General features: G+C 44.3%; 1 protein-coding gene across 2 annotated transcripts in view; it reads left to right on the top strand.

Moving 5' to 3' along the window:
• Positions 1-15,424, top strand: part of DHX32 (DEAH-box helicase 32 (putative)) — an 87,202-nt gene that overhangs the window by 23,885 nt on the left and 47,893 nt on the right. For both annotated transcript variants that reach the window (XM_038743831.1, XM_038743829.1), the window contains exon 3: positions 5,339-5,532. In XM_038743831.1, coding sequence (XP_038599759.1) covers positions 5,339-5,532 — 194 coding nt within the window. The remainder of the gene's footprint in view (positions 1-5,338; positions 5,533-15,424) is intronic.

Genomic DNA, 15,424 nt, shown 5'->3' with positions numbered 1-15,424 from the left:
TGCAGAGCACTGACTATTCATTCATTCATTCAATCGTATTTATTGAACGCTTACTGTGTGCAGAGCACTGACTGTTCATTCATTCATTGTCGTATTTATTGAGCGCTTACTTTGTGCAGAGCACTGACCATTCATTCATTCATTCAATCGTATTTATTGAGCGCTTACTGTGTGCAGAGCACTGACTATTCATTCATTCAATCGTATTTATTGAGTGCTTACTGTGTGCAGAGCACTGACCATTCATTCATTCAATCATATTTATTGAGTGCTTACTGTGTGCAGAGCACTGACTATTCATTCATTCATTCATTCAATCGTATTGAGCGCTTACCGTGTGCAGAGCACTGGACTAAGCGCTTGGGTAGTCCAAGTTGGCAACATAGAGAGACGGTCCCTACCCAACAGCGGGCTCACGATCTAGAAGGGGGAGACAGAGAACAAAACCAAACATATTAACAAAATAAAATAAATAGAATAGATATGTACAAGTAAAATAAATAGAGTTAAAGGCGGGTGATCTGCAGTGTCGAGGGCAGCTGAGAGGTTGAGGAGGATTAGGAGACAGTAGAGGCCATCAGATTTGGCCAGAAGAAGGTCATCAATCAATCCATCAATCAATCAATCGTATTTATTGAGCGCTTACTGTGTGCAGAGCACTGTACTAAGCGCTTGGGAAGTCCAAGTTGGCAACATATGGAGACGGTCCCTACCCAACAGCGGGCTCGCAGTCTAGTAGTCTGTGAAGTCGGTTACTCCAGACGTTACTGGTTGCCTTCCCAGTTGCCTGCTGTGGGACCCTGGGCAAGTCACCTAATAATAATAATAATCATAATAATAATAATAATAATGGCATTTGTTAAGCGCTTACTATGCGCAAAGCACTGTTCTAAGCGCTGGGGAGGTTACAAGATGATCAGGTTGTCCCACGGGGGGTTCGCAGTCTTCATCTCCATTTTACAGATGAGGGAACTGAGGCCCAGAGAATAATAATAATAATAATAATAATGGCATTTATTAAGCACTTACTATGTGCAAAGCACGGTTCTAAGCGCTGGGGAGGTTACAAGGTGATCAGGTTGTCCCACGGGGGGCTCACAGTCTTCATCCCCATTTTACAGATGAGGGAACTGTGGCCCAGAGAAGTAAAGTGACTTGCCCAAAGTCCCACAGCTGACGATTGGAGGAGCCGGCATTCGAACTCGTGACCTCTGACTCCAAAGCCTGGGCTCTTTCCACTGAGCCACACTGCTTCTCTTCTCTTGGCCTCAGTGACCTCATCTGTAAAATGGGGATGAAGACTGTGAGCCCCCCGTGGGGCAACCTCATCAACTTGTAACTTCCCCAATGCTTAGAACAGTGCTTTGCACATAGTAAGCGCTTAATAAATGCCATTATTATTATTATTAACTTCTCTGGGCCTCAGTTCCCTCACCTGTAAAATGGGGACTAAGATTGTGAGCCCCCCGTGGGACAACCTGATCACCTTGTAACCTCCCCAGCGCTTAGAACAGTGCTTTGCACATAGTAAGCGCTTTCTAAATGCCATTATTATGATTATTATTAACTTCTCTGGGCCTCAGTTCCCTCATCTGTAAAATGGGGACTAAGACTGTGAGCCCCCCGTGGGGCAACCTGATCACCTTGTAACCTCCCCAGCGCTTAGAACAGTGCTTTGCACATAGTAAGCGCTTAATAAATGTCATCATTATCATTATTATTATTATAGAGATGTCCTAAAGGCAGGAGAAAATGCAAAATTGAAGGGAAGAAGAGAGGGCAGGGCTGGAGATGGAGATATGGAAATCACAGACTGTGAGCCCGCTGTTGGGTAGGGACCGTCTCTACATGTTGCCAACTTGGACTTCCCAAGCGCTTAGTACAGTGCTCTGCACAAAGTAAGCACTCAGTAAATACGATTGAATGAATAAATGAATGAATGGTTGCCTTCCCAGTTGCTTGCTGTGGGACCCTGGGCAAGTCACTTAACCGTGGGCAAGTCACTTACCTGATTACCTTGTAATCTCCCCAGCGCTTAGAACAGTGCTTTGCACATAGTAAGCGCTTAATAAATGCCATTATTATTATTATTAACAACTTCTCCGGGCCTCAGTTCCCTCATCTGTAAAATGGGGACTAAGACTGTGAGCCCCCTGTGGGACAACCTGATCACCTTGTAACCTCCCCAGTGCTTAGAACAGTGCTTTGCACATGGTAAGCGCTTAATAAATGCCATTATCATTATTATTATTAACTTCTCCGGGCCTCAGTTCCCTCATCTGTAAAATGGGGACTAAGACTGTGAGCCCCCCGTGGGCCAACCTGATCACCTTGTAACCTCCCCAGCGCTTAGAACAGTGCTTGGCACATAGTAAGTGCTTCAAGACTGTGAGCCCGCTGTTGGGTAGGGACTGTCTCTAGATGTTGCCAACTTGGACTTCCCAAGTGCTTAGTACAGTGCTCTGCGCACAGTAAGCGCTCAATAAATACGATTGAATGAATGAATTTAGGCAGCAAGAGAAGCAGCGTGGCTCAGTGGAAAGAGCCCGGGCTTGGGAGTCAGAGGTCATGGGTTCTAATCCCGGCTCCACCACTTATCAGCTGTATGACCTTGGGCAAGTCACTGCACTTCTCTGGGCCTCAGTTCCCTCATCTGTCAAATGGGGATTAAAACTGTGAGCCCCATGTGGGACAACCTCATCACCTTGTAACCTCCCCAGTGCTTAGAACAGTGCTTTGCACATAGTAAGCACTTAACAAATGCCATTATTATTATTATTATTATTATTATTATTATCTGTGACTCAGTTCCTTCATCTGTAAAATGGGGATGAAGACTATGAGCCCCATGTGGGACAACCTTGATTACCTTGTATCACCCCCAGCGCTTAGAACAGTGCTTGGCACATAGTAAGCGCTTAACAAATACCAACAATATTATTATTATTATTATTATTAGGCATTCCTGACAGATTTTGACACCTGTCCACATTCATTCATTCAATCAATCATATTTATTGAGCGCTTACTGTGTGCAGAGCACTGGACTAAGCACTTGGGAAGTCCAAGTCGGCAACATAGAGAGACGGTCTGCTGTTGGGTAGGGAGATCTAGATCTGTTGCCGACTTGTACTTCCCAAGCGCTTAGTACAGTGCTCTGCACACAGTGAGCGCTCAATAAATACGATTGAAAGAATGAATGAATGAAAACAGCAACATCACAGTGTGGCTCAGTGGAAAGAGCCCGGGCTTTGGAGTCAGAGGTCATGGGTTCAAATCTTGGCTCCACCAATTGTCAGCTGTGTGATTTTGGGCGAGTCACTTCACTCCTCTGGGCCTCAGTTCCCTCATCTGGAAAATGGGGATTAAGACTGTGAGCCCCCCATGTGGGACAACCTGATCGCCTTGTAACCTCCCCAGCGCTTAGAACAGTGCTTTACACATAGTAAGTGCTTAATAAATACCATCATTATTATTATTATCATTATTCTTATTAAATCCCGGCTCCACCTCATGTCAGCTTTGTGACTTTGGGCAAGTCACTTAACTTCCCTGTGCCTCAGTGACCTCATCTGGAAAATGGGGATTAAGACTGTGAGCCTCCCTGGAACAACCTGATCACCTTGTAACCTCCCCAGTGCTTAGAACAGTGCTTTGCACAGAGTAAACGCTTAATAAATACCATTATTATTATTATTATTAAATCCCAGCTGCGCCTCATGTCAGTTGTGTGACTTTGGGCAAGTCACTTAACTTCCCTGTGCCTCAGTTACCTCATCTGGAAAATGGGGATTAAGACTGTGAGCCCCACCGTGGGACAACCTGATCACCTTGTAACCTCCCCAGCGCTTAGAATAGTGCTTTGCACATAATAAGCGAGTAAAAAATGCCATTATTATTTTATTATTATCATTATTATTCATTCATTCAGTTGTATTTATTGAGCGCTTACTGTGTGCAGAGCACTGTACTAAGCGCTTGGGAAGTACAAATTGGCAACATATAGAGATGGCCCCTACCCAACAGCGGGCTCATAGTCTAGAAGGCAGGTGACCAATCAATCAATCAATCAATCAATCGTATTTATTGAGCGCTTACTGTGTGCAGAGCACTGTACTAAGCGCTTGGGAAGTACAAATTGGCAACATATAGAGACGACCACTACCCAACTGCGGGCTCACAGTCTAGAAGGCAGGTGATCAATCAATCAATCAATTGTATTTATTGAGCGCTTACTGTGTGCAGAGCACTGTACTAAGCACTTGGGAAGTCCAAGTTGGCAACATCTAGAGATGGTCCCTACCCAAAAGCGGGCTCACAGTCTAGAAGGCTATTTATTTAACTTGTACACTATTTATTTATTTATTTTACTTTATTTATTTATTCATTTATTTTACTTGTACATATCTATTCTATTTATTTCATTTTGTTAATATGTTTGGTTTCGTTCTCTGTCTCCCCCTTCTAGACTGTGAGCCCGCTGTTGGGTAGGGACTGTCTCTCTATGTTGCCAACTTGGACTTCCCAAGCACTTAGTCCAGTGCTCTGCACACAGTAAGCACTCAATAAATACGATTGATTGATAGATTGATTGATCGGTCCAATTTTTGCGGGCATTCACCCAACCAGTTTGTCGCCAGCTGACAATAATAATAATAATGATGGTATTCGTTAAGCGCTTACTATGTGCAAAGCACTGTTCATCATCATCAATCGTATTTATTTGAGCGCTTACTATGTGCAGAGTAAGCGCTCAATAAATACGATTGATGATGATGATGCAGAGCACTGTACTAAGCGCTTGGGAAGTACAAATTGGCAACATATAGAGACAGTCCCTACCCAACAGCGGGCTCACAGTCTAAAAGGGGGAGACAGAGAACCAAACCAAACATACTAACGAAATAAAATAAATAGAATAGATATGTACAAATAAAATAAATAAGTAGAGTAATAAATCTGTACAAACATATATACATATATACAGGTGCTGTGGGGAAGGGAAGGAGGTAAGAAGGGGGGATGAAGATGAGGGGGAGAGGAAGGAAGGGGCTCAGTCTGGGAAGGCCTCCTGGAGGAGGTGAGCTCTCAGCAGGGCCACTGTTCTAAGCGATTGGGGGATACAAGGTGATCAGGTTGTCCCACGTGGGGCTCCCAGTCTTCATCCCCATTTTCCAGATGAGGGAACTGAGGCCCAGAGAAGGGAAGTGAGTTGCCCAAAGTCGCCCAGCTGACAAGTGGCAGTGCCGGGATTCGAACCCTTGACTCCAAAGCCCGCAGGCGTGCCCGGGTTTGCGTGGCGCCCCGTCTAATCTGCCCCGGCTCCTTCCCGCTGCAGATCCCGCAATGGTGCGCCGAGTTCTGCCTGGCGGAGGGTGCCGAGGCCGGGAGCGTGGTGTGCGCCCAGGTGCACCCGCAGGCCGCGGTGGCCCTGGCGCTGCGGGCGGCGGATGAGATGGACGTCGGCCTCGGCCAGGAGGTGGGCTACGCCGTCCCCTTCGACAACTGCTGCTCCAGCGAAACCATCTTGAGGTCGGTGGCCCCGGGGGGCTCGGCGTTTATCGGGGTGAGGGGGGTCTCCCGGGGCGAGTCTCTGGCCTAGCGGTCCGTTCACTCAACCGAATTTTTATTTTGGGGTGGCATTTATTGAGCGCTTACTCTGTGCGGAGCACTGTTCTAACTGTGAGACTACGCGCCCACTAGACTGTGAGAAAGATGTTGGTGGGCCGGGGGGGCTCGGCCGCCCCTGGGGTGGGGGGTCTCCCGGGGTGAGTCTCTGGCCTAGCGGTTCATTTGTTCATTCACTCAACAGCGTATTTTTTGGGGGGTGGCATTTATTGAGCGCTTACTCTGTGCGGAGCACTGTTCTAACTGTGAGACTACGAGCCCACTAGACTGTGAGAAAGATGTTGGTGGCCCGGGGGGCTCGGCCGCCCCTGGGGTGGGGGGTCTCCCGGGGTGAGTCTCTGGCCTAGCGGTTCATTTGTTCATTCACTCAACAGCATATTTTTTGGGGGGTGGCATTTATTAAGCGCTTACTCTGTGCGGAGCACTGTTCTAACTGTGAGACTACGAGCCCACTAGACTGTGAGAAAGATGTTGGTGGCCCGGGGGGCTCGGCCACCCCTGGGGTGGGGGGTCTCCCGGGGTGAGTCTCTGGCCTAGCGGTTCATTTGTTCATTCACTCAACAGCATATTTTTTGGGGGGTGGCATTTATTGAGCGCTTACTCTGTGCGGAGCACTGTTCTAACTGTGAGACTACGAGCCCACTAGACTGTGAGAAAGATGTTGGTGGCCCGGGGGGGCTCGGCCGCCCCTGGGGTGGGGGGTCTCCCGGGGTGAGTCTCTGGCCTAGCGGTTCATTTGTTCATTCACTCAACAGCGTATTTTTTGGGGGGTGGCATTTATTGAGCGCTTACTCTGTGCGGAGCACTGTTCTAACTGTGAGACTGTGAGCCCACTAGACTGTGAGAAAGATGTTGGTGGCCCGGGGGGGCTCGGCCGCCCCTGGGGTAGGGGGTCTCCCGGGGTGAGTCTCTGGCCTAGCGGTTCATTTGTTCATTCACTCAACAGCGTATTTTTTGGGGGGGTGGCATTTATTGAGCGCTTACTCTGTGCGGAGCACTGTTCTAACTGTGAGACTACGCACCCACTAGACTGTGAGAAAGATGTTGGTGGCCCGGGGGGGCTCGGCCGCCCCTGGGGTGGGGGGTCTCCCGGGGTGAGTCTCTGGCCTAGCGGTTCATTTGTTCATTCACTCAACAGCGTATTTTTTGGGGGGTGGCATTTATTGAGCGCTTACTCTGTGCGGAGCACTGTTCTAACTGTGAGCCTACGAGCCCACTAGACTGTGAGACCAGACTGTGAGCCCACTTCCAGCCGGGATTAGAACCCATGACCTCCGGCTCCAAAGCCCGGGCTCTTTCCGCTGAGCCACGCTGCTTCTCAAGTGACTTGCCCGGAGGCACCCAGCTGACGAGTGGCGGAGTCTGGATTTGAACCCATGACCTCTGACTCCAAAGCCCGTATTTATTGAGCGCTTACTGGGCGCAGAGCGCTGGACTAAGCGCTTGGGAAGGACAAGTTGGCAACGTCTAGAGACGGTCCCTACCCGACAGCGGGCTCACAGTCTAGAAGGGGGAGACGGACAACAGAACAAAACAGATTAACAAAATAAAATAAATAGAATAAATATGTACAAGTAAAATAAATAAAAAGAGTAATAAATATGAGTAATATGTAAAGAGTAAGAAATAGAATAGAATAAATATGTACAAGTAAAATAGAGTAATAAATATGAGTAATAAATAGTAAAGAGTAATAAATATGTACAAACGTATATATTATATTATGTATAAATATTCATTCATTCATTCAGTCGTATTTATTGAGCACTTACTGTGTGCAGAGCACTGGACTAAGCGCTTGGGAAGTTCAAGTTGGCAACATCTAGAGACGGTCCCTACCCGACAGCGGGCTCACAGTCTAGAAGGGGGAGACAGACAACAAAACAAAACATATTAACAAAATAAAATAAATAGAATAAATATGTACAAGTAAAATAAATAAAAAGAGTAATAAATATGAGTAATAAATATGTAAAGAGTAATAAATAGAATAGAATAAATATGTACAAATAAAATAGAGTAATAAATATGAGTAATAAATAGTAAAGAGTAATAAATATGTACAAACATATATATTATATTATATTTAAATATTCATTCATTCAATCGTATTTATTGAGCACTTACTGTGTGCAGAGCACTGGACTAAGCGCTTGGGAAGTCCAAGTTGGCAACATCTAGATACGGTCCCTACCCCAACAGCGGGCTCACAGTCTAGAAGGGGGAGACAGACAACAAGACAAAACATATTAGCAAAATAAAATAAATAGAATAAATATGTACAAGTAAAATAAATAAAAACAGTAACAAATATGAGTAATCAATATGTAAAGAGTAATAAACAGAATAGAATAAATATGTACAAGTAAAATAGAGTAATAAATGAGTAATAAATATGTACAAACATATATATTATGTTTAAATATTCATTCATTCATTCAATCGTATTTATTGAGCACTTACTGTGTGCAGAGCACTGGACTAAGCGCTTGGGAAGGACAAGTCGGCAACATCTAGAGCCGGTCCCTACCCAACAACGGGCTCACGGTCTAGAAGGGGGAGACAGACAACAAGGCAAAACATATTAGCAAAATAAAATAAATAGAATCAATATGTACAAGTAAAATAGAGTAATAAATATGAGTAATATAACTATGTAAAGAGTAATAAATAGAATATAATAAATATGTACAAGTAAAATAGAGCAATAAATATGAGTAATAAATGGTAAAGAGTAATAAATATGTACAAACATATATATATTATATTATGTATAAATATTCATTCATTCAATCGTATTTAAGGAGCACTTACTGTGTGCAGAGCACTGTACTAAGTGCTTGGGAAGTCCAAGTTGTCAACATCTAGAGACGGTCCGTACCCCAACAGCGGGCTCACAGTCTAGAAGGGGGAGACAGACAACAAGACAAAACATATTAGCAAAATAAAATAAATAGAATAAATATGTACAAGTAAAATGAATAGAGTAATAAATGTGAGTAATAAATAGAATATAATAAATATGTACAAGTAAAATAGAGTAATAAATATGAGTAATAAATGGTAAAGAGTAATAAATATGTACATATTTATTATATTATGTATAAATATTCATCCATTCATTGAATCGTATTTATTGAGCACTTACTGTGTGCAGAGCACTGGACTAAGCGCTTGGGAAGTACCAATTGGCAACATCTAGAGACGGTCCCTACACAACAACGGGCTCACAGTCTAGAAGGGGGAGACAGACAACAAAACAAAACATATGAACAAAATAAAACAATAATTCATTCATTCATTCAATCGTATTTATTGAGCGCTTACTGTGTGCAGAGCACTGGACCAAGCGCTTGGGAAGTCCAAGTTGGCAACATCTAGAGACGGTCCCTGCCCAACAGCGGGCTCACAGTCTGGAAGGGGGAGACAGACAACAAAACACCACATATTAACAAAATAAAATAAATAGAATAGTAAATATGTCCAAGTAAAATAGAGTAATAAATCTGTCCAAGCATATTAATTCATTCATTCAATCGTATTTATTGAGCGCTTACTGTGTGCAGAGCACTGGACTAAGCGCTTGGGAAGTCCAAGTTGGCAACATACAGAGCAGGTCCCTACCCAACAGCGGGCTCACAGTCTAGAAGGGGGAGACAGACAACAAAACAAAACATATTAACAAAATAAAATAAGTAGAATAAATACGTACAAGTAAAATAAATAAATAGAGTAATAAATAGCGGTTCCACGCCCCCCAAGCTTACTGTGCCAGTGGCCCATCTCCTCAGCCCACACACTTCACCCCTCAAATGCCAGCCTACTCACTGTACCTTCATAATAATAATAATAATAATAGCGGCATTTATTAAGCGCTTACTATGTGCAAAGCACTGTTCTAAGCGCTGGGGAGGCTACAAGACTAGTCTTCTAGACTGAGAGCCCGTCGTTGGGTAGGGACCGTCTCTATACGTTGCCAACTTGTACTTCCCAAGCGCTTAGTCCAGTGCTCTGCACACAGTAAGCGCTCAATACATATGACTGAATGAATGAATGAAATGTTGGGTAGGGACCGTCTCTATATGTTGCCAACTTGTTCTTCCCAAGCGCTTAGTCCAGTGCTCTGCACACAGTAAGCGCTCAATAAATACGATTGAATGAATGAATGAAATGTTGGGTAGGGACCGTCTCTATATGTTGCCAACTTGGACTTCCCAAGCGCTTAGTACAGTGCTCTGCACACAGTAAGCGCTCAATTAATACAACTGAATGAATGAATACAAGGGGATCAGGTTGTCCCTTGGGGGCTTCACAGTCTTCATCCCCATTTTCCAGATGAGGGAACGGAGGCCCAGAGAAGTGAAGTGACTTGCCCAAAGTGACCCAGCTGACAATCGGCGGAGCCAGGATTTGAACCCATGACTTCTGACTCCAAAGCCCGGCTCTTTCTGTTGAGCCACGCTGCTTCATTCAATCGTATTTATTGAGCGCTTACTGTGTGCAGAGCACTGGACTGAGCGCTTGGGAAGGACAAGTTGGCAACATATAGAGATGGTCCCTACCCAACAGCAGGCTCACACATCTCATCTCCCTCACCAGTGACCCCTCACCCATAATAATAATAATAATAATAATGATGATGATGGTATAGGTTAAGTGCTTACTAATCAATGAATCAATCAACTGTATTTATTGAGCGCTTACTGTGTGCAGAGCACTGGACTAAGCGCTTGGGAAGTCCAAGTTGGCAACACGTGGAGATGGTCCCTACCCAACAGTGGGTTCACAGTCTAGAAGGGGGAGACAGAGAACAAAACTAAACATATTAACCAAATAAAATAAATAGAATAGATATGTCCAAGTAAAATAAATACAGTAATAAATCCGTACAAACATATTCATTCATTCATTCAATCGTATTTATTGAGCGCTTACTGTGTGCAGAGCCCTGGACTAAGCGCTTGGGAAGTCCAAGTCGGCAACACATAGAGACGGTCGCTACCCAACAGCGGGCTCACAGTCTAGAAGGGGGAGACAGAGAACAAAACCAAACATATTAACCAAATAAAATAAATAGAATAGATATGTCCAAGTAAAATAGAGTAATAAATCTGTACAAACATATTCATTCATTCAATCATATTTATTGAGCGCTTACTGTGTGCAGAGCACTGTATTAAGCACTTGGGAAGTCCAAGTTGGCAACATCTAGAGACGGTCCCTACCCAACAGTGGGCTCACAGTCTAGAAGGGGGAGACAGAGAACAAAACCAAACATATTAACCAAATAAAATAAATAGAATAGATATGTCCAAGTAAAATAAATAGAGTAATAAATCCGTACAAACATATTCATTCATTCATTCATTCAGTCATATTTATTGAGCACTTACTGTGTGCAGAGCACTGTATTAAGCGCTTGGGAAGTCCAAGTTGGCAACATATAGAGACGGTCCCTACCCAACAGTGGGCTCACAGTCTAGAAGGGGGAGACAGAGAACAAAACCAAACATATTAACCAAATAAAATAAATAGAATAGATATGTCCAAGTAAAATAAATAGAGTAATAAATCCGTACAAACATATTCATTCATTCATTCATTCATTCAATCATATTTATTGAGCACTTACTGTGTGCAGAGCACTGTATTAAGCGCTTGGGAAGTCCAAGTTGGCAACATATAGAGACGGTCCCTACCCAACAGTGGGCTCACAGTCTAGAAGGGGGAGACAGAGAACGAAACCAAACATATTAACCAAATAAAATAAATAGAATAGATACGTACAAGTAAACTTAATAAATAAATAGAGTAATATGTAAATATAATATGTAAATAATAGAGTAATAGTAAAATAAATAGAGGATATGAGGAGGGATGGCATTCCAGGCCAGAGGCAGGACGTGGGGGAGAGATCAATCAATCAATCAATCAATCAATCGTATTTATTGAGCGCTTACTGTGTGCAGAGCACTGTACTAAGCGCTTGGGAAGTCCAAGTTGGCAACATATAGAGACAGTCCCTACCCAACAGTGGGCTCACAGTCTAAAAGGGGAGATCAGCGGTTGGCATTAGAGGAGCCATGTGAGTGGGCTGAAATGGAGTGGGAGAGTAGCGAGGTGAGTCCAGCGCTTAGAACAGTGCTTTGCACATAGTAAGCGCCTAACAAATGTACTTCCCAAGCGCTTAGTCCAGTGCTCTGCACACAATAGGCGCTCAATAAATACGATTGAATGAATGAACAAAGGCCATCATTATTCACTCGTTCATTCATTCATTCAGTCAGTCGTATTTATTGAGCGCTCACTGTGTGCAGAGCACTGGACTAAAGCACTTGGGAAATCATCATCATCATCAATCGTATTTATTGAGCGCTTACTGTGTGCAGAGCACTGGACTAAGCGCTTGGGAAGTACAAGTTGGCAACATCTAGAGACGGTCCCTACCCAACAGTGGGCTCACAGTCTAGAATAATAATACTAATAATCATTATTATTATTATTACAGGTAAGAGGGGGCGAGGGGATGGACGGCTTTGAAGCCAACGGTGAGGCGTTTCCGTCTGATGCGGAAGCAGAGAAAGCAGCGTGGCTCAGTGGAAAGAGCCCGGGCTTTGGAGTCAGTGGTCACGGGTTCGAATCCCGGCTCCGCCACTTATCAGCTGGGTGACTTTGGGCAAGTCACTTCACTTCCCTGGGCCTCAGTGACCTCATCTGGAAAATGGGGATGAAGACTGGGAGCCCCCCGTGGGACAAGCTGATCACCTTGTAACCTCCCCAGCACTTTGCACATAGTAGGGGCTTAATGAATGCCATCATTATTAGTCTTCATTCAATCGTATTTATTGAGCGCTTACTGTGTGCAGAGCACTGTACTAAGCGCTTGGGAAGTAGTTGTTGGCAACATATAGAGACAGTCCCTACCCAACAGTGGGTGCATAGTCTAGAAGGGGGAGACAGAGAACAAAACCAAACATATTAACAAAATAAAATAAGTAGAATAAATATGTACAACTAAAATAAATAAATAAATAGGGTAATAAATACATACAAACATATATACAGGTGCTGTGGGGAAGGGAAGGAGGTAAAGCAGGGGGGATGGAGAGGGGGAGGAGGGGAGATTATCATTATTATATAATATATATTCTAATATATAATAACATATAATAGAATAATAATAGAATAATAACAGTGCTTGGCACATAGTAAGCGCTTAACAAATGCCAAAATTATTATTATGCGGAGGTGGATGGACAACCACCGGAGGTTCTTGAAGAGTGGGGAAACATTCATGCATTCAGTCGTATTTACTGAGCGCTTACTGTGTGCAGAGCACTGTACTAAGCGCTTGGGAAGTCCAAGTTGGCAACATATAGAGACAGTCCCTACCCAACAAAGGGCTCACAGTCTAGAAGGGGGAGACGGACAAGAAAGCCAAACATGTGGACAGGTGGACATGGCCTGAATGTGTTTGTATTCATTCATTCATTCATTCAATCGTATTTATTGAGCGCTTACTGTGTGCAGAGCACTGGACTAAGCTCTTGGGGAGTACAAGTCGGCAACATATAGAGACGGTCCCTACCCAACAGCGGGCTCGCAGTCTAGAGAAGCAACGTGGCTCAGTGGAAAGAGCCCGGGCTTTGGAGTCAGAGGTCATGGGTTTGAATCCCGACTCCACCACATGTCTGCTGTGTGACCTTGGGCAGGTCACTTCACTTCTCTGAGCCTCAGTGACCTCATCTGTAAAATGGGGATGAAGACTGTGAGCCCCCTGTGGGGCGACCTGATCACCTTGTAACCTCCCCAGCGCTTAGAACAGTGCTTTGCACATAGTAAGCGCTTAATAAATGTCATCATTATTGTTATATATAATATATTCTAATATATAATAATATATAATAGAATAATAATAGAATTATTATTCTATTATATATTAATATATGATTACATATATTACTATATTATATTTTATATTATATAATATTAGACTGTATAATAATTTTAGACTGTGAGCCCACTGTTGGGTAGGGACTGTTTCTATATGTTGCCAATTTGTACTTCCCAAGCGCTTAGTACAGTGCTCTGCACATAGTAAGCGCTCAATAAATACGATTGATGATGATGATGATGATGATATATTATATGATAATTTATTATTATTGTTGTTATTGTTATTAACTTATCTGAGCCTCAGTGACCTCATCTGTAAAATGGGGGTGAAGACTGTGAGCCCCTGTGGGACTGTGAGCCCCTGTGGGACTGTGGGATGACCTGATCACCTGGTATCCCCCCCCCGCCCAGCGCTTAGACCAGTGCTCTGCACATAGTAAGCACTTAACAAATGCCATCATTATTATTATTATTATTATCATTATTAGAAGGGGAAGACGGACAACAAAACACAGCATATTAACAAAATAAAATAAATAGAATAGTAAATATGGCCAAGTAAAATAAATAGGGTAATAAATCTGTACAACCATCTATACAGGGGCTGTGGGGAGGGGAAGGAGGTAAGGCTGGGGGGATGAGGAGGAGGAGAGGAAGGAGAGGGCTCAGTGTGGGAAGGCCTCCTGGAGGAGGTGAGCTCTCAGTAGGGCTTTGAAGGGAAAGACAAATTGTAGACAAATGATCCGGGCAGCAGAGTGAAGTATGGGCTGGAGAGGGGAGAGGCTGGGGGCTAATTGTACTTTCCAAGCACTTAATAATAATAATAATGGCATCTATTAAGCGCTTACTATGTGCAAAGCACCGTTCTAAGCGCTGGGGAGGATACAAGGTGATTAGGTTGTCCCACGGGGGGCTCACAGTCTTCATCCCCATTTTCCAGATGAGGTCACTGAGGCCCAGAGCAGTGAAGTGACCCAAAGTCACAGAGCTGACAATTGGCAGAGCCAGGATTCGAACCCATGACCTCTGACTCCATAGCCCGGGCTCTTCCCACTGAGCCACGCTGCTTCTCTTAGTACAGTGCTCTGCACACAGTATTGATTGATTGATGATAGCATTTGTTGAGCGCTTACTACGTGCAAAGCACCGTTCTAAGCACTGGGGAGGATACAAGGTGATTAGGTTGTCCCACGTGGGGGCTCACAGTCTTCATCCCCATTTTCCAGATGAGGTCACTGAGGCCCAGAGCAGTGAAGTGACTGGCCCAAAGTCACAGAGCTGACAAGTGGCGGAGCCGGGATTCGAACCCATGACCTCTGACTCCCAAGCCCGAGCTCTTTCCACTGAGCCACGCTGCTTCTCTAAGCCACGCTGCTGCATGAATGTATTCCCCTTTTTAAGGACTCTATAGCAGTTAGGCTTTCCTACCAAAGGATCGGTCAAATTTTTGCGGGCATTTCTTTCGTTCGTTCGTTCAATCATATTTTTGAGCGCTTACTGTGTGCAGAGCACTGTACTAAGCGCTTGGGAAGTACAAATCGGCAGTATACAGAGACGGTCCCTACCCAACAGCGGGCTCACAGCCTAGAAGGGGGAGACGGACAACAAAACGAAACAAATAATAGGTGAATTACAGTGCCTGACACACTTAAACACTACAATTATTATAATGATGGCATTTATTAAGCGCTTACTATGTGCAAAACACTGTTCTAAGCGCTGGGGAGGTTACAGGGTGATCAGGTTGTCTCACGGGGGGCTCACCAGTCTTCATCCCCATTTTACAGATGAGGGAACTGAGGCCCAGAGAAGTTAGGTGACTTGCCCAAAGTCACCCAGCTGACAGTTGGTGGAGCCGGGATTTGAACCCGTGACCTCTGACTCCAAAGCCCGGGCTCTT

Source organism: Tachyglossus aculeatus, chromosome 3, assembly GCF_015852505.1.
Source record: "Tachyglossus aculeatus isolate mTacAcu1 chromosome 3, mTacAcu1.pri, whole genome shotgun sequence".
Lineage (NCBI taxonomy): Eukaryota > Metazoa > Chordata > Mammalia > Monotremata > Tachyglossidae > Tachyglossus > Tachyglossus aculeatus.
This window is presented reverse-complemented; position numbering and strand designations above follow the sequence as displayed.